General features: G+C 30.7%; 1 protein-coding gene across 1 annotated transcript; it reads left to right on the forward strand.

Moving 5' to 3' along the window:
* The first annotated feature begins 943 nt into the window (after window positions 1-943).
* LOC120216972 (two-pore potassium channel 3-like) lies at window positions 944-6,256 on the forward strand. The gene is made up of 4 exons (XM_039214230.1): window positions 944-947; window positions 2,134-2,658; window positions 4,919-5,542; window positions 6,090-6,256. Exons 1-4 carry the CDS (start codon window positions 944-946, stop codon window positions 6,236-6,238), a joined length of 1,302 nt encoding a protein of 433 aa, XP_039070161.1. The 3' UTR covers window positions 6,239-6,256.
* Window positions 6,257-23,731: the final 17,475 nt, after the last annotated feature.

The following is a 23,731-nucleotide window of genomic DNA, read 5'->3' on the forward strand; positions in this document are numbered from 1 at the left end:
TCAGTTGAAGGCTAGAGTATTATTGTACATAGTTAGAATATTTATTTGTTCAATGGGTGATACATGCCCGAGCAAGAACATTTAAACTTGTTGTGTGAGGAAGAGATGAAATGTCAACTAAATTGATAGATGTAATAGTTAGCTTTTAGAAGCCCAAAAAACGCATATACATAAAAGGTTACGTTACAATATTAGAGGTAAACGAGTGTTAAAGATGTCTTTGGTTATAATATTTATTTAAATAAAGTTATATTGTAGCGATAAATTGATTAAGTTCATTATTAATACAAGTTGTATTGTTTGATTTTCGATCGAATTCTGTAAGCGTGTCAACTGTAAAAAAAAAAATCGGGTTGCCACACATTCTTGCATGGGACAAAGAAGATGTGGTTCGAAATATGAGAAAATTGAAAGAAAAAGTAATAAAAGTAAGATTCTATTATTTAGCATTGAACAACATCGTTTAATATTGTAATTTAATTTTGAAGGTGAAATAAATAACTATATGAAAATAATGTGAAATAACTAAAAAATGAAAACGTAAAAACTGTACAAATATACTTATACGTCAAAATTTATATATAATTAACTACTAATGTGTAAACATATATAAACATTTATAGGATTCTATTTTATTATTAATTATTATGTGTTATAAGAATTTTATTCACATGCATATTCTTCTTGTTGTTATTAAGTTAATTTGTAGCATAATTTTTTATAGTTTATTTTAAGAGTTGTTTTTTAGATAATCAGTTTTTTTTTAAATTAATTATTTAAGCTAATTACAAATAAATTTTCATTTAAAATAATATTAAATTTATAATATAATAAAAATAAAATATTTTCATTGATTTAAAAAAAGGTATAAACTTATATTTTTATGTAGATTAGAGATTGTACATAGCAATGAATTTTATACTTTATTTTTCCTTTAAATGTAATGGGTAAGTTGGATCATATCAGAAATTTGGCATATAGTAAGACCCAACATGAGCCCATCCCAGCCCAACGAAAGGACACCTTTAATTTTCATTTTTTTAGAAAAGAAATTCGAAAATACACTTGAATCCCCGTATATTTCTCTTTTCATTTTTCCTTTCTTAGTTTCTTAGCAACAAAGCATGTCTTTACAGTTTTACCTTCACTCCTACGATACTTAATAGTTGGACAATGTCTATGTTTATATTTCTAAACATTCAACTTTGTATTTGAGTCATTAAAGATTTCAAAATTTGTTATTATTCCCTTTTTCTGTGTTTGGGGAATGAATATTAGTTTAGTTACTTTCTTGGTGATGTTTTGGGAATCAGAATTTTGGCAATTATGTAAGTTGATCCTGAAGTACAGGCAATTAGACAAAGAAGGATGCAAGGGCCAATGGCGCAACACTATTAGCTCAAATCTCTTTTTGTGGGGCCTTGATATTTCCTTTGTCTTGCTGTCTTGGCCAATAACCCCTCCGGATGACATTGTAGTAGTGACCCATCATTCTCGCCACATGGAATGGATACTTTGCTTCCATAAAAGAGTATAGCTGACATTTGACAATGAATTTTATATTATATATGGGAATTCTGAATATGAATATATAATATTGGTCAATTAACCTTATGATTTAATAGTAAAAAATTTAATTGCCATTAAATTCTAATTTGAATTTGAATCACTTTTTTCCCTGGTAAAAAAATTAATCATATTTAATTATATTGTGCATATATTTATTGATTGTGATTGGCAGAGAACAGCTTCACATGCGGATGCCGGTTGGAACACTAGCAACATCTACGGTCAGCACCGTTTAGTATCATGTTATGTTCCTCTTCTTGAATCGAATCTGAAAAGACACGTGGAAGTAAACTACCTAGTAATTTCCGTCGATGTTTTCTTTTCTCCATACATTATAATACAATACAAAATCTGGGACATACGTTCTCCCCATCTTTACGTGATGAAAGTAAACCCATCTCTGGTTTGTCTTGTACACACAAAACACAATTAGGCCCGCGAGTTCTGGTTTTGAATTTGATTGTATGGATATATTTCAAACCCATTTTTCCTTGTCCCTACTCTCTTAAGAGCTCAACTGAATCCCCTGCATCTTCTTTTCTATCCCTTCTTTGGTTTTTTGAGTGGATTTTCACGTGGAAAATGAACCTTTTCTGCCGTACGCGAGTCCCAGAAAGAGAACACCTGCACTGTTTCCTCTCCCAGAAAACGATGTAGCAGTCTCAATCCCTCTCCCGTTAACCCCTTCAGAATTCAAAGATAGGCTCATATTTGGTCCCTCTCCTTCCTCTTCCCCTTCTCCCATTGAATCATCTCCGCTCCTCGATGCCTTGTCTTCCTCCTCCCCTTCTTATTCTTCTCATGAAAGCATTACAACTCTTCAAGACCCTCTTTTACCACAACAAAACCAACTAAATTCAGCAGACTCTTCATGTTCGACAGACCCAAACTTCACATGGGAGAAAACCCATCTCCACAGGTGCAAAACAGCACCCGCCACTGCAGTTCCAAACGATATCATCTACCCTTCAATTCCCAAGTCTCAGTTCGGTTCCCGATCGGTTATAAGGAAAGCTTTTGTGCTTTTACTGTTGTATTTGTCATTGGGTGTTGTCATATATTGGTTTAATCCTCCTAATTTCGTGGGTCGTGAAACTCACTCTGTCGTAGCCGGTTTTCGTCCGGGCATTAATTTTTTTAATTTCGGTGGAAAAAATGATGTGAATAAATAATTTTTTTAAAATAATTTGGGAGTCGTCATCGACCTTTTGGATCAGGTAGGTCGAATACCTAAAAATCATCTTTTAAAAGAGTTTTTAACAAAACATCGATTAAAAGATAAACTGATCTGCGTTTTAACCAAAAATTCGTTCATTTTAATAATAAAAAGGGATTCGTGGTCGGTTACGTTTAGGGAAGGATTAACACCCTACAACGCCCAAAATTGGTACTTTTTAATTATAAATTGTCTCTAATAATAGAATTTAAGAATTCAAATATATTTAATTTATAATTCTGTTATTTCAAATTTATTACTATAATTTTTAAGAAAATCTAATAAAATATTTATTTATTTAGAAATATCAGAAAAGGACTTCTAGGTGCCTTAAGACAGCTCTCTTCTTCGATATTAATAAATAAAAATAAATATTAAAAATGTAATAATTTAAATAAAACTAAATTATAATTTTTATAATGTTTAATTATTTAAAATAACAGAATAGGACATCCAGTTGTATTAATACTGCTTTTTTCTTTGATATTGAAAATAAATAAACATTATTATTTAAAAGAATATAAGTATATATTTACATGACTAAGATAACAATAATAAAATAATTATGAAAATAATAATTTAAACATATAAAATTAAAATATAAATAATGAGTAAGATAAATAAATTTAAAAATAAGTATAAAAAAGCAATAAGACTTATAATTAACATTAGTGACTAAAACATTTAAAATTAAAATAATATAAAATATTAAAATTTATAGCCCTTATTTATAGTATTATAAAAATATAATTACTAATGATGTAATTAACCCTAATTATTAATAAGTGATTAAAATTATAATTATTAAAATTAAAGACTCTAACTCGAATAATAAAAAAGATCTAAGTGCTAATAATGTAATTTATCCTTATTTAATTAATTCGGGTTAAAATGATAATTACTAAACTATAAGGGACTAAATTAAGTATTTATCTTAAATATATATTATATTATGTAAAGGACTAAAATAAAATGAAATAAAATTACTAGATCTAATTATAATATATAAAAACATGCTATAAGGATCAAATTGAAACTTTTTAAAGTTACAGTGGCTGCGGGAATAGTTTATCCGAAAGCAAAATTACAGATATACCCCTCCCCAAAACGGCGTCGTTTGGGAAGGGGTATATACTCCCCTTCCAGCTGGCCCGAAGGGCCAGCGTTTCATTTCTCTTCTTTCTCTTCTCTCTCTAACTTAGAGAGAAGAGAATTCTCTCTCGCTTCTCTCTAGCTGAGGGAAGCCAGTCATCGCCCGGCAGCCGTCTGCCGCTGTAATCCCCACCGCCGGGCACCGCATCCGGTGGTCGGAAAATATCATTTTTACACCAAAATGTAGATCGGATCGTCCTAATGACGGTTCCGGTGTCTTTCTTCCTTAAATGGCTCCTGATCGGAGCAAATCTAAGAAAATACCTTCGGTTTTCGAAGGTTTTCGGTGACGTGTGGAGGTTCGTATGAATTCCGGTGATGGCGTAGCTTCCTCGGTAAATATCTCTCCGTCTTTTCTTGATTATTTTAGTGTTTTGTGGTTGCTGGGTTGCTTTGGGTTCTCCTGTTGTTCTCCCTGTCTTTTGGTTCTCCCTCCTTTTCATTTTTGGAGGTACGATGGCTTTATAGCCATCTCGGTCGCTTGCTCGGACCGGTCCCATGGGTAGATTTCGGTGAGTCACCGAACTATGTGGTGACTCACCCCGTAGTTACGACGTGTAGGGGACAGATGGCTTTCTGGAAAGCTCGGTGAAGGCTTGGCATGGCATCAACAACGTCGGCAGCGGTTGTTTGGACCACCTGGCGTCTGAGGCGTCGGTGTTGGACATTCTGGAAGCAACGGCGGCGGCCACGTGGCCCTAGGGTTATGATACCCTAGGGTTTTTGCTGGACTGCATCAGGGCCGTTGGATCATATTAGATCCAACGGCTGAGGATCTGCGGCGGCTGGGATGAAGATGTTGAAACCCTAGTTGTATTTTAGGGTTGCTGTTGGGTTAGCTGATCGGGCTTGAACTGGATTGGGTCACTGTTGGGCCTTTTATTGGGCTCCAGGATTTTTGTAATTTGTAATAGTTAATAATAATAATAAATAATAATAATAATAATGATAAATAATAATAAAAACAAACTGAAAAATTAGTGTCTACACACTCTATTGTTGACGCATTGTATTTTTGTATCGTCACAATGTGCACGATTAGATATGGTGATATCATCCCTAATAGTGTGGCTACCAAGTTGTTTTCGATTCTATTTGTGTTAGTTGGATTTGGTTTTATCGATATTTTGCTTAGTGGGATGGTTAGTTATGTGCTGGATTTGCAAGAGAACTACTTGTTGAGGACCATTCAACACGAGGGTCGAAAGAAGGATTCGGCTAGATCTTACATAATTGATGTGAAACAGGGGAGGATGAGGATAAGAATGAAGGTGGGATTGGCACTAGTAGTGGTTCTTTGTATCGGAATGGGTGTTGGCGTTATGCATTTTGTTGAGAGTCTTGGGTGGGTGGATTGTTTTTACCTCTCTGTCATGTCGGTCACGACGGTTGGATACGGTGATCATGCGTTTAAGACGTTGGCCAGTCGGCTCTTTGCTGCTATTTGGTTGCTGGTTTCGACCCGGGTTGTTGCTCGAGCGTTTCTATATTTGGCGGATGCTAGAGTGGATAAGAGGCATAGGAGGATGGCGAAATGGGTGCTTGGCCATGAGATGACTGTGTCCGAGTTTCTTGCTGCTGATATTTACAACAATGGATTTGTGAGGAACGTTTTTTTTTTAATAAATAAATAAATTGACACCACTAATTTCAGAGGCCTATAACAGGCCACGGAAGTAACATATCTTCTAAATGTTGAAGACAAACTGAAGCCGAGAAGTTATCCCTAATATATAATTAAAAAATACATTATCGATTTTATTATTATTTAAATAATAAAATCAATAAAAAATTATTTAAAACATTATTATTTATACTTAAAACATCAATGTTTTTTAATATTTTTTGATAAAGTGTTCAATAATAATAAAATCGGTAGAAAAAATAACAAAATCGATAAAACGTACAATAATAATAAAATCAATAGAAATAATAATATTTCCGATAATTTTTTACCGATTTTATTATTTAAATAATAAATCAATAACATATTTTTTAATCGTATATTAAGATTATCGTACGTGATATTTTTTACTAAAGCCTATTTCATTTACTGTCCTATAGTTCTTTTTTCTCCATCCGTGCCATTACCACGTAACATAAACAATCTCAGTTCACGTGGTTTTCTTTACTCTATTCATTAATAAATGCTGCAAATCAGAGTTCGTGGTATACAAGCTGAAGGAGATGGGAAAGGTACCGGAAAAGGACATTATGCAGATATGTGAGACATTCGACATGCTGGATGTGGGCAACTGCGGAAAGATAACTCTTGCCGATCTCGTTGAGAGGCATCATTAATATGCCTACCTTCTACAATATTCCTTTTCGGATTTTGCTCATTCGCAATGTTCTATTCAATGTCAGAAAATCAGTAACTTGTCTCCTGTGGATAAGCCTTTAGATGGTCGGATGTTTGGAATGGCCAAAGTCATTAATTAATGGTACGATCTTACGGCGACCAAGATAAGATGAAAAAAACTGATATAGGCTGAGCCATGGACCGGGCCGGTTTGGTGAAAAAAAACTGGAAACTGGTATAGAAATTTTTTAAATTCCTATTTATATTATTTACTATTGGGTATAATAAGTATTTTGAGTTTAAACTTGGATTGATATAGTATAATTTAAAAATTACTATACCAGTTTTCAGTTTTTATATTATATACTATTGGGTATAATAAGTATTTTTTAAATTTAAAAATTGAACTGATATATTATAAATTAAATTGAAATTAACTAAATTAAATTGAATTGATTCATCAAGATTCCAACATAATTTAATCTAGCCTATTATCAAAAGAAATCTCTTAGGATAAAAAAGGATTTCTTTCGTATGATTAATAAGGAACACTTAAGTTTTTTGTTTATTTTAAATTTTCGACTCGTTTACTTTAAAAAGGGGGGGGGGAACGTACTTGAACATTTTGGTTTTAATTTGAATAATTGGCACACAAATATTTTTAAGGAAAAAAAAACGTATTCGAAGACCTAACTTTAGTTTGTAACTTTTACAAACTAATCTTAATTTTAAATTAAAAAATAACTTATTTTAATAATTATATATTTAATCCAATTATAAATTTAAATTAGTAGCATCAATGATTAAAGGGAATATTATTCTCGTTAAAGGTTCTAGGTTCAAGCAGTTATATATACGGGTGTGTTTTATCTTGGGATGTACATGAACAGAGTGTTCCGTAAACTGTTTGTGAACCGTTTGTATAATATTCATTTATGTTTGTTTGTTAAGTTAAATAAATGAGTATGAACAAAATTTTTTATGTTCATTTAATAAACGAACAAACACGAGCAGATGTGTGTTCGGTCTATTTATGTTCATGAATAAGCTCATTTACCGACTCATTTATTTATGTTCATGAACAAGCTCGTTTACCCAGTTTTTTTTTACATTTTAAATATTGGTGGTGGTAGTGACTAAATTGAACATATGATAAAATTAAAAAATAAACTATGAATTTTAAAGAATTTGAGCACTAATGGCGTAATTTTACCCTTTTTTGTTTTTTTTAGCTTGAAAGAGTAAAACTAAAAAGTTGAACATATAAACGAACGATAAACGGACATGTTCGTGAATGCTAAATGAATGCGTTCATGAACATATAAAAGAACATGTTCGTGAACATATAAACAGACACGTTCACGAACATTAAGCAAACATGTTCGTGAGCAATAAATAAACGATCACAAACGCCTTAAAAAATAAATAAACAAATAAGATACTAAAAATTTAAACGAACACGAACCGAACATGAACGCCTTTAAAAATAAACAAACCAACACTAATATAACTTTGTTTATTCAAGCTCGGTTTATTTACACCCTAGTGATATCAATGACAAAAAAAGATTCTAAATAGATACTTGAAATTATCCTCTAGGTGTGATGATGACGACCAGAATATAAGTCCATAATCCAATAATACTTAAGTAGGGTTCAAAAAGATAACATATAAAAGAAAACTTAATCAACTTAGTATTAGGTTAAGATTAAGTCACAAAATATCCACTAAACTTCGATCTATCTATCACAATTAAACGATCGAATCATTGAATCTGAGATCCCACCCTATCATCAGCAGATCAATGACTTCATTGGCAGCAATCACATCCTTTAAATTATGGGTTTCTGAGGCACTTCTTGCTCCTTTGACACAGTCATTAAAAGACAAAGTATCACAAACATTTCCAGTTCACAACAAGATTCAAACTGTTGACCCATTTATTCTATTCAAAAATACCAGACGATAATACCTACCAAAGCATATTGTTTACTCTGAAAATACTTAGCCTACAAACATCAAATTGTAGGGGGGGGGGGCGGGGAACCACCCCATCAAGATTAAGAAACTTTCCGTTGAAGTCAAGTACTTTTTTCTTAAACTATGAAAATAGTTCTCTTTGTTTTCGGTATGCCCGACTTTGAACACCAATTTAAAAATTAAGGGTAATTGTGTTAGAATCAAACCATAAATAAATATGAAAATAACCCAAAAAATCATCAAGAATAAAATACTAGATGCGGAAGTGTACATGAATTAATTGATGGGTTGAAATCCTTGAATCTTTCTTTAGTTGTGATTTTCCAAGAAGATAGAGTTCTCTTGAGTATAAACTCTATGACGGGATAAGAGTAAATACGAGATTGTCTATTTCTTGGTAATTATGACCCCTTTATATAGTTGATTCAAGAATCCGTTATTGTATGTACTTATAACTTAGCCCCTTATCGAATTATAAATATAACTTTAATAGTATATACACTTTTATTTTCATGACACTTCTAATACCTTATGACTTTATAACATAATTTGTCACTTAATTTATTTCATATTTTATGATAACAATATACATTATAAATATGTGTCCATAATTATAGATTTTAATTCAACAATCTCAAATTTGTTATTATACAATAGGTATTCTATAACAATCTTGTCCATAAACTATATCCATATAGGATCAAAGCGGCCTTTTCCATATCAATCGTGACTAGACCCCATCAATGGTCACGTATACAAACACAGTCAAATGACATAGATCAATCATGGAGTGTAGCATGAAAATTACATGCAATGTGAATCAAACATGTCTATTTCTAATTGGTCCTATTTAAATATTAGTGAGATCAAATTTTACCAAAACCAGAGTGTGGATAAACCATGACAAACTCTATTTCTACAGAAAATAACCTTAAAATAAATATTCTTAAATTGAAGTAACTAAAATCGTGTTTATAACAAATTAAAATTTAAATGACAAACTCCCATTAAAATTGGATATCCTTAAATGATATTACATTACATTCACATGAGTGGTGTGCTCATGAAAGACCTAGGGTGATAGTTCCTTAGTAAGCACGCAATAATGAGTTTGTACCAATATGCTCTATAAACACATAACCACCCTGTGTTTTTTTTCTTTAACAACCTGAAACATAATATCCATGTGCTTACACTTTAAGGTGTTTATGTTGTATATAGAATAAAGAACTTCTACTTAGTTGTCACAAAATAACTCAAGTGGTCTTTCATATCAATCCATAATTAACAGTTCATATGACAAAATTTTGCATCCATATTTCAATAAATTGAACTTCATAAAACTAATGATCTCTTACTTACTAGACCTCCGATATGTGAACATGTAACATTTTTTTCTTAAATGTATTGTATGAATCAATTTGTCTGTAATCCAACGATCTATTCCCAAATTGCTTAAATATCTACTTAATATCCTAAAATCATATGATATGTCTAAATACATATAAACATGAGTATACATAAAATTCTTTATTTATTTTTGAAGCATAAGGAACCTTTAATATATCCTTAGTTTCATAATCATCCTTAGGGCGCTGATCAAGACTAAATTTGTTTCCTTTAGCAATAAGGGGTATTATTTGGCTTACTCCCACTAAACTTATAGTATATACAGTTGTAAAATCAAATTCATCTTAAAACCAAACAAGATAATCACCTGATGAAATTTGTTATACAATTAACAAAAGTAATACTTGAACTTATAAACATATTTCCTTAAATTTTTATATCATTAGTTTTGTATCATTTGACACAATTTTCAAATTGCATCGTATAAAATATTTCATCAATTTTACCATTGAGAAACACAATTTTGAAATCCAACTTATGAAACTCAAAATCAAATATGAGCAATAAATATCATAATTATCCTAAAAGAGACTTTCAATGAAACCAAAGAGAAGTCTCTACAAAATTAATGCCTTATTTATTAGTATATCATTTATATATATGACATGCATTATACTTGTCGACATCAACATTTGCATCCATCTATGATTATAAATATCCATTTATAACCAATCAACTTTGCACCTTCAAGTAATGGGATAAGTCCTCAAACTTTATCTTCCTGTATTTAACTTGTACTCTTCTTACATGACATTAATCCACTTTTGAGAGTCATAACTTTTATGACATGACGAAAGTTGATTAGATCTTTCATCATTCTACTATTATATTTATTTCTTGTATAAATATAATAATCTAAAATAATATTTCTCATCTCGTGGACTTTCCTAATGACACTTGTTCTTTAAGGTTGAGTTGTTTCTTCCGTAACAATTTTTCATCTTAAATGGAAAGTTGTTCCAAAATAACCATGTTGAGATTTCTAGAATCACTTCTTGATTAACGACATGTATGAACACATGGATATCGTCAAAAGTGATAATAGGAATTGAGTTATAATCCAATTATTCCTCAAAATCAATTCCTTAAACCTTATTTATCCCTCCAAACTATACATCCTAAAAGATAGTGTTATAGATCTTACATTAAAAATATTTTTAATTATGAGACCATAAAATTTATAACCCTTGGATTGCTCAAAATAACCAAAGTAGTTGTTCTTTGTTGTAGAATTCAATTTCTCTTCATATGTCCTAACTTATCTCAAGAGAGAACAACTTTTTATAATATATTGTTGTCTCTTTTGAGCTTGACCCTTAACAATTACATTCTGATTTTATTTTTGCCCTTATCTTTATATGCACTTTTCAAATGAGTACTTTAAAACTTATTATGCTTCGACCTTTCTTCCTCCCGCACACAATGAAAAATGAGTTCATTTATAGTTCATTTCTCTCTTTGAGTTGATTAAACTCTATATAAGCAATATTGAAGTTATAAGAACGAGTAATTGCTTTTTTTAAAAACTTGATCTTAAGTGTCTTAAGTCTTGAAGAAATATGAAACATATCCATAATATACTCCCTCATATTTCCTTGACCTTGTACTTTATAGACAGTAAAGAAATCAAAAGTGATTTCATTTGAACCTTATTGTTTTTTTAAAAAAAAATTCTCAAATTCAACAAGGAAACCATTGGCCTAAGTAATCTTTATAGATTATGTGCCCCTAAAGGCTTCTAAAATATTGTGAGTCATGACCACTAATGCAATTTGAAAAACATTCACCTCTCAAAATCCAATTGAGGATGTTATCCCATGAGAGGTGGAAATTGCTCTTTCCTTATTGCATAGTCTTTGTGCATACAACCAAAACCTTATGTAAGTACTTTTTTCCATTACTTGAAATTTGTCTCATTAAGCATGAGAATAAAATTGATAATAGATGATATTGTGATAGCAATAAAAAATATTGGATGAATACAAAACAAAACATAAATAAAATTTAAACTCACATCTTAAGCAAACAAATAAATTCAAAATTATGGCTAATTCTCATCTCAAGATACCAAACACTACATCAATATCAAATCTTTGGACAATAATATTAACAGTAAACGATACTCTTGTTTTTGTAATAAAACATTAACATAAGCCATGTCGAACAAAAGACTAATCTTTGGACTAATGTAATGGTCACATAAAAAATACCTTATAATTGTCACATGTTATTACCGTAGGTGTCGCTTGAAATCAGGCCAAATATTAACTTTCCTTTGGGTCCATTAAAACTGTGAATCACAAGAAACATATAATCATCTAAATTCTAAATAAATTAGTCTACACAAAAGATGTCACTTTGGCGACATTATGTTTTAACTAATTTATCAAAATATCAGACATAGCGATAATATGAATTAATTTGTTTCAAAATATATATTATATTGACCAATAATCAAAATTGAAAAAACGAATTGAATATATACATATATTGCATTAACAATATAATTAAAACCATAGAATTATTGTCAACCAATCAATTTATCTTAATTTATCTTTTAATTAAAATTAAAAGATAACCAAAACATAATAAATTTAAATACACTTAAACCTTATCCTAAGATATCAAATACTCCATTAATATTTCATCTTTAAACAATATATAAACCTTAAGTGATATATGATGCGGTAACCAAACACTGATAATAAGAACACGTCAAGCAAAAATCTTCCTTTGGGTCAATTTATTACTTACACATCAAACCGAATAATTATCACATGCTTATTACCAAAGTTGTACATGCGATTATGTCAATTATTAATCTTCCCTTGGACCGATCAATACTAACATATCCTAAGTTATATGTACATAACATGTATAAAATATTTTCCATAATTGATGTCACTTTAATGACTTATTGCTTTAATTAAGTTATCTCAAAAATAAATATTAGTATTCAAATTTAATATTTTCATAACAATCAAAAGTCAAAACTAAAATTTCTGATTGCACTACAGTATCCAAAATAAGGTTACATAAATTATGCTAGCAGAAATCGAAAACTCAAGTCTTTGATTGTTTCAGAAGAATTCATTAAACATGCAATCAATTCATAACTTTAAAAATTACCAAAAACAATCTAAATTCAAAAGAATCAACATTTAACCAAAAGTCAAGGTCAAAGTTTATACTAATGAGCAATTTTTTTCAAAGATTAAAACAAATATATTTTTTAATCAAGACTGAATTTTTTTAACATCATGATTTTTAAAGTAACCTATAATAATGTTGTCTAAACGATATTATTAGAAAATGAAAACCTAAATTTTCAATTGTTCCTCAAGAATTCTTAATCAAGAATTCGTCTAATTAAACTAAAACATGATATAAGAATTTAAAATCAAATGCATAATTACTTATTATAAATATTTGACGATTATAATTTAATCAACATATTAAACTTTAGTAATAAACTACAAACTATACACAATCGATATTAGACATTCCTTAATATCTTATCGCTAAAAGAAACTTAAACCAAAGCCATATATATATCCAAGAAAAGCAATCGATGCATTAAGAAAATCGAGTATTTCTTAAACAAATCTAGAGAAAATACTCTACGAAGCCTAATATACAATTGTAATCGGAAACACCATACCATGAAAAATAGTGTAAATTAAAGAATTGACCAATAAATATTGAGCATATTCCTTCAATGGCTATATACCTTCAACTTTACAGGCAATGTTCATGAAAATCTAAAATTTCATACGTTGGCACATATGAAAACAATAATATCATAATAATAGAATAAGCATGTTGACACACGATTATCAATTATAAGAAGACTTAACACTTAATGGTAGCGCACTATTATTAAAAAATTAGAAATTCATAATATCTTTTTAATAACTTCATTCGTAAATCCTATACGAAATTTTAAAACGGTTTCTAATTAGTGACAATTAAACCCTAAATCTTTAAATGACATCCTTATTCATATAAAATATATATATGAAACCCATAAAAAGGTATTAAGAACGAATCAACTCAAAAAATAAATCAATAAGTTATCAATGATTCAACATGATGAGGTGGTGATACCACTTGTTAGAACCAAACAATAAATAAATATGAAAATAACCAAAATTTAAAAATGTCAAATCATTAAGAATAAAATACTAAATGCGGAAGCGTACCTGAATTAATTGATGTGTTAAAATCCTTGAATCATTATTTGGTTGTGATCTTCCAAAAAGATAGAGTTATCTTGAGTATAAACTATTTGACGGGTATAATACTAAATATGAGATTATCTATTTCTTGGGAATCATATCTCTTTTATATAACTGATTTAAGAATCAATTATTATATGTACTTATAACTCTACTACTCATCGAATTATAATACAACTTTAATTGTATATACACTTTTATTTTCATGACAATTTTTATACTTCATGACTTTATAACATAATTGGCCACTTAATTTATTTCATATTTTATGATAACAATATACACTATAAATATGTTCCCATAATTATAGATTTTAATCTAACAAAATTGTACCTAATGTTATCGATCCATTTGGTTTAAGTCTTTTTACTGTTAAATTCCATTAATCCATTAACAAAAATATTACGTGACAATTTAAAAAAAAATCCCCACCACTTCTTCTTCTTCCCAACTTCATTTACATTAAAAACCTCAATTTCAACTTCAAAGCCATTACAACCCATCAAGTTAAAAATCCCAGTTTCAAGTACGTCATTACAAGCCATCAAGTTACCCCAAGTGGCCCACTCCAGTCCTGTTACCATGCCTAGAACCTACACACTTGCTCATCTTCCATCGACCAAAACAACATATCGACCCTAGAAATTGAACATTACAATAGGCGTGTGTTCTTGAAAGGATTATTGCTGACAATAAGCAACAAATTACGTAGATAGTATACTTCACTACCAACTTCGAAAATCCTTCATGTATTCTATTTTTACCTGAACAACAAAAACAAGAATGGAATAAGACTTCAAAGTACAAAAATATTCCTACCAATTGCCTTTCACTAGCTGTAAAATTGTTAGTGCTCGGTGCGGTGACAAGGGCGAGTTCCCATCCAGTCGAATAAAAATCCTTCGGTTGACCAACACTAGAATTAAACGTCGATGCAGTATCTACAAAATAAAAAATTGCAACCTTGGATATTCAAGGCAACAACGAAAAAGGCGAAATGAGAAAGAATAAGAAACATAGTTTACTAGAATCTGTTAGAACTATGGCTAGGGCTAAAACATTACTTTGCTTAAATGCAAAGGCATCCGGGGCAGAATAATCCAATCCCTGGAACCACCAAAATGCAATCAACAAAAGAATGAGCTGATGAAACGTATGCATTATGAAACATCAGAGGAACATTACTCATAAGTCTCTAGTGTTAATGTTGTTCTGAGGTGGAGGAGGGGTTGTTTCAACAGTGAAAGCTACAACCCATCAACTGGGATTTTTAACTTGATGGGTTGTAATGGCGTTGAACTTTAAACTGGGGTTTTCAACGTAAATGAAGTTGGGAAGAAGAAGAAGAAGTGAGGAAGTAAGATGACCGAATTGTTCACCAGCTAGCTTAAAAGAAGAGAGCTTTGGGAAAAAAAGTATTGATACTCATCCATAGAGTATTGATACTATTGGTCAGGTTTCGATACTCGAAGGGTAGTATCGACACTAAGAATACTTAATAGATTCCAATAGGCAATATTAGTATATGTAATCATGGGAGTATTGAAACTGGAGGTAGAGGTATCGATACTAAGGTATTTTTTTTCAAAACATCAAAGTAAAATTTGTATTAATATTCAGGATAGTATCAATAACACATTCCAAAAGTATCGGTACTCAAGCTAGAGTATTGATACTACTCCTTTCATCTCAGATCTCAATAGTAAGTTGGTATTGATACCTAGAGGTTAGTGTCAATACTCAAAGGTCAGTACCAATACTGAATGACTTAGTATCGGTACCCACGTACAGTTTTGGGTAAGAAACGGAAAGGTATAAAGGGGTAGGTTCGAGGTCCCCAATAATACTAGAACACCATGAAATAAAACTACAAGTGAGAACAATAACGAGCTCAAAATAACTAGAAACGATAACAACTAGGATGACATAAAATTAGTCTTGTTTGATGCTCGAGAACTCAGTTAGTGCTAAGGTACTTTAGTTGTCAGCTAGGCACAGATGCCCCAAGACTCGAAGGAGTAAGTTGACCAAATGTATGTTTTCGATGTAGTTCCAGGTCTACCTAGATACCCAAAGGTATTTTAGGTAGGCTAAAGGGGTATGTGACCCGAGATGCAGAACCTTCAGACACACCATGATGTCTATCTCAGCATGTCATGTCAATATTTCTATATCTTCATACTTGTACCACTAACATGCTCATTTAGTGAATGTATGTAGTACAATATAGCTATTAGTGTGACACTGAGCTCGTAAGCTCATCGTTCGAATATGTTTCCGTGCGCAGGTTCTTAGGAGACTTCCCATGAAGCTTTATCATCACCAAATATTCCAGAGCAACTGAGGCTGTAGAGTACGTCTTGATTTGTATTAGAGGGCATATACTATTATAGACCCTTTTTGTATTCAATCATAAAACTCTATTTTGATTTAAATTTGGTGTATTTATTTTGGATGACTTGGAAGCTCCCCGTATTTTGTAAACTCTGAGTATTATGTTTTATTTCATTTTATCTCATAAAGATTTTCTATGATGTTTTACAATTGATTTAAAATGAAAATTTTGGATTAATCACTTCGAAAGTCTCGTGTGACACTTTAAACTTTGGATCTTTGGGTCGAACTGGATTAGGCTGTTATATTGGAGGTACAACCCAATATGACTAAATTCTCGACTAAAACTAAACAAACCTAACCCAGATCCACCAGAACAAAAACAATTTCTCACATATAAAACAACACCAAAACAACAAGCAAGCTAAACTAAAATAGACTAAAAGCACGCATACAAGACAGGTCAGAAGCAAAAGTAATAACCTTCAAAACAACATAGAAAACCAAAACTGAAAATCTGATAATCTAACACACAAAAACCATCTCTTCACCGCTGAGCTTTGAGCAGATTCGATCTTGACATACCGGTAATTGCCAACCAAACCGCCAAAGAAGAGTGATTGGAAGTCACTAAAACAAAACGGACAACTATCAAACCCTTAATTTTTCATCTATTTTTCTAAGGAGAGGCCACACGAACACTGGTCAACAAAGAGGATTACTAATCTAGAAAAGAGCAACCTAAGAAAGAGATTATACCACCAAACCGTTCACACCCTCGAAAACCGCTTCCACAAAGCATGACTGAAGTACAAACCAAACCAAATACTTGGATGAAGTACAAAAACCTCTTTAACCTGCACCAGCAATTAAAGGTGATTCCAAGCAGGTTGCCTCAAAATTCAAAAGCCTCAAGAAACCCAAACCAAATACATTATTCCAGCTTCGACATATACCCTTAAAATGGTTGTTAAAATGATTAAACATTAGCTCTTTCAAAGGCTTGGATCCCAAATCCAACAACCACCAACCTTTAATCCAAAACTCTTGTTTTTGATAGCTTGAATTCTAACCGACCTAAGGAAGAATTTCGAATTAGCATCCACAAAAATAGACACTTAATCCGCGAATTGTCTCTAGACATCTCCCTGTAGACTAAACGCACTCTACAATTCTTTCATGTAATTCAAAAGCTCTACTTGTTGCCATTCAATTAAGCCCCCATCATTCTCATCTTCTTCTAAAGCAACTGTCTTGCCCTCTAAGACTCTAACTCTATAATCAAAATTTTCACAACATTCTAAATTCTATCTTTTAAGTGAGCCTATAAGATTCCTCAGTTTCCCAGGAAAATCTATTCAAAAATACCTTAATGATATCCCTATTCACTGCAAACCACTAAATGTCAATTAAAAATCTATCAAATATACTCCTCTTAATGCTCGATCCAAACCAGGTAAACTTCTTCCCTCTCAACGGCAGATTCACCAAAATACACAACGAAATAAATTCATTAACCTTCGAAGGAATAGAACCCAGACCAGCACAAACTACGAATCTCCATTGTATCCAAACAGACCGTCTTTGTCTCTTACAAAAGCACCATCTCCCCCTTTGTCTCTTCAACTGCGAACGCAGCGCAAGCACTTTTACGACCGCACCTAGTCCTCTCACGTCTCAAGAGAGGATCCTCATTCTGAGCAGGAAATCAAAATTCGAACAGAGCCAATTATTTAACTACCTCACTCTCGTCCCCCACTACCCTAATCCCAAGTTTTTTGCCCAACAATAAGGTCTTCACAACTTCTTTTTTCGAAACTAACCAATGTCTCTTCATATCTGAGTCAGATAGCCATCTCCCCAAAGTTCCGAGGGGGACAAACCTTCATTCTTGCCTTTGTATTTCTTCAATGAATGATCTTTCTTTCGCCTTTCAGTACGAGATAGGACTCTATCATTTAAATCCAGCAAGGGCCCAAATTTCTTATTAAGTTTATTCCTTTCGACACTCTCTAGTTCTGGGAAGAAAGGCTTAACCTCACTTGACTTTTCTGCTTATTTTTACTGTTCACCTTCTCAATAGAATCTTATACACTGATATCGCCAGAACCCCAAGAACACCCTACGTGTTTAGTTTCCCCCATTTCTTTCCTTAAAACTTTATTATCTAGGCTTCCTTTATTCACACCCTTAAATCTCATTGCCAATAAATCATTCATTACCCTATCAGACATTTGGTTTGTCCCATCAACAAGAAACACATTTTTCTCTAATATTTCCTTTGATTCCAATGGGTCTTTAAGCCCTCCTTTAACCATTATCTCATCTTCTTGGCCTAGCATCTCCTCAATGGCCCCATGATCTACCCCGTCCTGCATCTTAGTCTGATTAGAGCATTCTCCAGCTGGCAACGAGACCTTCACACTTATTATAGTATCCCCGCTGCCATCAACAGCCCATTTCATCGATATCATCATTGCCAACATCACCATTACCACCCGAGCCAAAGACCTTCCCAACACTTCTAGCATTAAATGATCTCACTTTATCTAACGGTTCCCTTTTGGTGTCGTCTGAATCTGAGGACGACTCCATCGCTGGACCAATAGAGATATTTATCGATGGAGCCTTGTCAGTACTAGAGTCAGTTCCTTTGTCTTCCACATTCACTCTATTCGCCCTCTTTTCGCCTCCCTTTATCAAATGGGTCATCAAACTATCAATCAGCCCTTTCTCCTCAACTCGCACCCCATACTTGATCTTCCCAGCAACAATGTCCACCACCTCATTAATTTTCGACTCTTGTGCAGTGGTTACCAACATCAATATTTTCTCGTAATCCAGCTGATGGATAATATTCACTATAGGCTTCGAAATTCTCTCATAGTTCGGTTAGTCTCCTCAATGTAACTCCATTCCAGCTGTACAACGGAACTTTCAATTGTGAATATAATGAATGCAGTCTTTTTATTGTGAATCAGTGGATTTTTTTTAACGTTGAACAAATGAAAAAAAAGGGTGGCGTTTTAGCCATGTGTAGCTACGTCTTCCATAAAGCCAACTTTATGCTTTTACATTCAAAACTTCACTGTTATATTAAAATCCATAATTTATGGGAACATATTTATAATTTATATTGTTATCATAAAATATGACATAAATTAAATGACCAATTGTGTTATGAAGTCTTAAGGTATTAGAAGTGTCACGGAAATAAAAATCTAGATACTATTAAAATTGTATTTATAATTCGATGAGGGGCAGAGTTATAAGTATAGACAATAACTGATTCTTAAATCAGTTATATAAAGTGGTAATGGTCCCCAAGAAATAGACAATGTTGTATTTACTCTTATCCCCATCAGAGAGTTTATACTTAAAGGTATTTTATCTTCTGGAAGATCACAACCAAAGAAAGATTCAAAGATTTCAATCTATCAATTAATTCAAATAAGTTTCTGCCTTTAGTATTTATTTTATTTTGATGATTTAGCGTGAATAAATCTTGGTTAATTTTATATTTATTATAATTTAGTTCTAACAATTAGTATCATCGTCTGTCAAGTTTAATCATTGACAATCGAATTTTTCCATTATTCTTTTTCGATTTGATTTGTTTCTAAAGTTTGAAGGATTTAATATTTTAAGGTATATCATTTTTCTAGGGTTTAAAATTTTACGATTAAAAGAAAATTTAGTATAATTATGATAAATACAATATTTATAAAGTTTTATATTTTTATTGTCATTATCAATATATTAAAACTTTTGTTTATGTTTGATTGATGAGCAGTAATTTTTTTTTAATTGTTTGGTGCTTATGTGCATTAATTTTAATGCATAATTCAATTAGTTTTGAATACTTTGTATGTTTTTCTTTTGAAACTATTTCAATTTCAGTTTTTTTTTTTTAATTTCGTATGATTTATTTTCATTATTATCAAAATATTATGTTTAGAGAAAACTATAAAGTTTTCAACAGTTTTGGTTAGTAAGGAAATTCAAAATTTTGGTAAAATAATATTTTTTGTTTATGGGTTTGAATTATTCGTACTACAACAATTATCTCTTTTTATCACAATCAATATATATATATATATATATATATATTCGTGAATTTCAAAACCATAAATTAGGTTATTATGTTTATATTATTATGAATCTGATTTATGGTCTTTATTCGAATGGGTATATTCAATTTCTTGTAATAATATTTTGATAATAGGTAATATATTACATCTTTTTGTTTTCATCGTCATTTATTTGGGGATTTAAAATCTTTAATTATGGACACGGAAAGAATCAACAATTGGATGTCGAAAAAGGAAAAATAGATCCTCAAAATTAAGGTAAATCATGTTTTGGTTTAGTGAGATAATTCTTGAGGAATAGTCAAATATTAAGGTTTTTTTTAATTTCTAATAACATCATTTAGAAAACCTTATTTACTTTGGAAACCATGATGAGATTAGAAATTTCAGTATTTATTTTTTACTATTATGGATTATAGAATATATATATCACATTGATATATTCAATTCGGTTTGATTAAAGATTTAATTCATTAATATGCATTTTGATTTTGACTTTTGGTTAAATATTTTATTTTTTTCATTTTTTCTTTAGTAATTTATGAAGTTATGAATTAAATGCATGTTTAAGGAATTTTTCATAAACAATCAAAGACTTAAGTTTTCAATTTCTGATTGAACATTTTATTTAACCTTATTATGGGTTATTTCTGATATTGTAGTGCAATATGAAATTTCAGTTTTGACCTTTGATTGTTATAGAAATATTAAATTTGAATACCGATATTTATTTTGGACGACTTAATTAAAGCAATAAATCGTTAAAGTGGCTTCGGTTATGAAAAATATTTTATGCATGTTATGTACATGTAACTTAAGATATGTTATTATTGATCGGCCCATAATGTTGACATAATTGCATGTACAACTTTGGTAATAAACATGTGATAACGTGTTCTTATTATCAGTGTTTGGTTACCGTATCAGATATCACTTAAGGAGAATATTTTGTCTAAAGATGAAATATTAATGGAGTATTTGATATCTTGAGATAAGGTTTAAGTGTATTAAATTTTATTATTATTTTGGTTATCTTTTAATTTAATTAAAAGATAAATTCAGATTGATTGGTTGACAATATTTTCGATGGTTCAATTCGGTTTTATTTCAGTTTTGATTGTTGGATAACTGAATATATATATATATATATATATATATATATATATATCGGAACAAATAAATTCATATTATAGTTATGTCTGATATTTTGATAGATTAGTTGAAAGAAAATGTCGTTAAAAATACCTCTTTTGTATAGACTGGTTTATTTGAAATATCAAGATGATTTTATGTTTATGTGATTCATGCGTTTATTAATTGGCCCAAAGGAAAGTTAATATTTGTCCGGATTTCAAACGACACATGTGGTAATAACATATGACAATTATAAGATATTTATTTTATGTGAGCATTAAATTGATCCAAAGATTAGTCTTTTGCTCGACATAGCTTATTGTCAATATTTGATTACTACAACAAGAGTACCGTTTATTGTTAATATTATTGTCCAAATACTTGATATTGATGTAGTGTTTGCTATCTTGTGACGAGAATCAACCATACTTTGAATTTATTTTTTAACTAAGATGTGAGATTAGTTTTATTTATATTTTGTTATATATTCAAATTATTTATTTATACCACAATATATGCTCTATGGAAAAATGATCTTAGGAAAGTGAATATGAAGGAATGAAAAAATGCACTTCTATAAGGTTTTGGTTGTATGAACATAGACTTTACGCTAAGGAAAGAATAATTTCCACCACCCACGGAGACAACATTCTTAATTAGTATAAAGGATTTTGAGAGTTGATTTTTTTTTAAATGCATAAGTCTAGTGGTCATGGAGCACAACATTTTAGAAGCCTTTAGTGGTACATAATCTAAAACGATTACTAAGACTAATGGTTTCATTGACAAAATTTAGAAATATGTTTTCAAAACCAACAAGGTTTAAATGACATCACTTTTGACTTCTTTGATGTTGAAAAAGTATAAGAGTCAAGGAAATGTGAGTGAGTACATTATAGATATGTTTCATAGTGCTTCAAGACTGAAGACACTTAAGATCGAGTTTTTATGAAGAACTACTTGTTCTTGTGATTTCAATATCGCTTCCTATAAAGTTTAATCAACTCAAAGGGAGAAATGAAGTCTAAATGAGCTCATTTTTTCATTGTATGCAAGAGCAAGAAACGTTCAAGAATAATAAGTCTAAAAGTACTCACTTGAAAAGTACATATAAAGATAAGGGCAAAAAATCAAAATGTAGTTGTTAATGGTCCAACTTAAAAGAGACAACAATATGTTACAAAGGATTTTTCTCTTTTAAGTTAAGTTGGGATATAGAAGGAGAAATTAAATTCTAAAATACTAAGAAAATACTTTGGTTATTTTGAGCGGTCCATGGGTTATAAATTTTTTGATCTCATAATTGAAAATATTTTTAAGGTGAGATCTATAACATGATATTTTAGGATGTTGAGTTTGGAGGGAGAAATAAGGTTTAAGGAATTACTTTTGAGGAAGAATTGGATTATAACTCAATTCCTATTATCACTTTTGATGATATCCATGTGTTCATACATGTCATTAATCAAAAAGTGATTCTAAAATCTCAATAAGATTATTTTGAACAATTCTTTAATTAAGAAAAGAAATTGTTACGAAAGATCAAACTCAACAATCTCAAAGAACAAGTGTCATTAGGAAGATCCACGAGATGAGAAAAATATTATCTTAGATTATTATGTTTCTACAAGAAATAAGGATGACAATAGAATGATGAAAGATGATCTAATCAACTTTCATCATGTCATAAAAGTTATGACTCTCAAAAGTGGATTAATGTTCAAGTAAGAAAAGTACAAGTTTTCTACAATATAATAAAGTTTAAGGACTTACCCCATTACCTGAATATGCAAAGTTAATTGATTATAAATGAGTATTTGTAATCAAGATGAATGCAAATGGTGATGTTGATAAGTATAAGACATGTCTTGTATATAAAGGATATACTCAGAAATGAGACATTAATTTTGTAGAGACTTTCTCTTTGGTTTCATTGAAAGACTTTTTCAGGATAATTTTGATACTTGTTGCTCATATTTGATTTTGAGTTACATAAGTTGGATTTCAAAATTGTGTTTCTCAATGGTAACATTGATGAAATATTTTAACGGTGCAATTAAAAAATTGTATCTAATGATACAAAACTAATAATATGAAAATTAAGAAAATCCATTTATAAGTTCAAGTATTACTCCTGTTAATTGTATAACAAACTTCACCAAGTGGTTATCTCGCTTGGTTTTAAGATGAATTTGGTTGATAACTGTATATCTTATAAGTTCAGTGGGAGTAAACCAAATAATAGCCCTTATTGCTAAAGAAATCAAATATAGTTTAATCAGTACCCTAAGGATAATTTTGAAAC

This window comes from Hibiscus syriacus, unplaced genomic scaffold (genome assembly GCF_006381635.1).
Source record: "Hibiscus syriacus cultivar Baekdansim isolate YM2019G1 unplaced genomic scaffold, ASM638163v2 tig00110174_pilon, whole genome shotgun sequence".
Lineage (NCBI taxonomy): Eukaryota > Viridiplantae > Streptophyta > Magnoliopsida > Malvales > Malvaceae > Hibiscus > Hibiscus syriacus.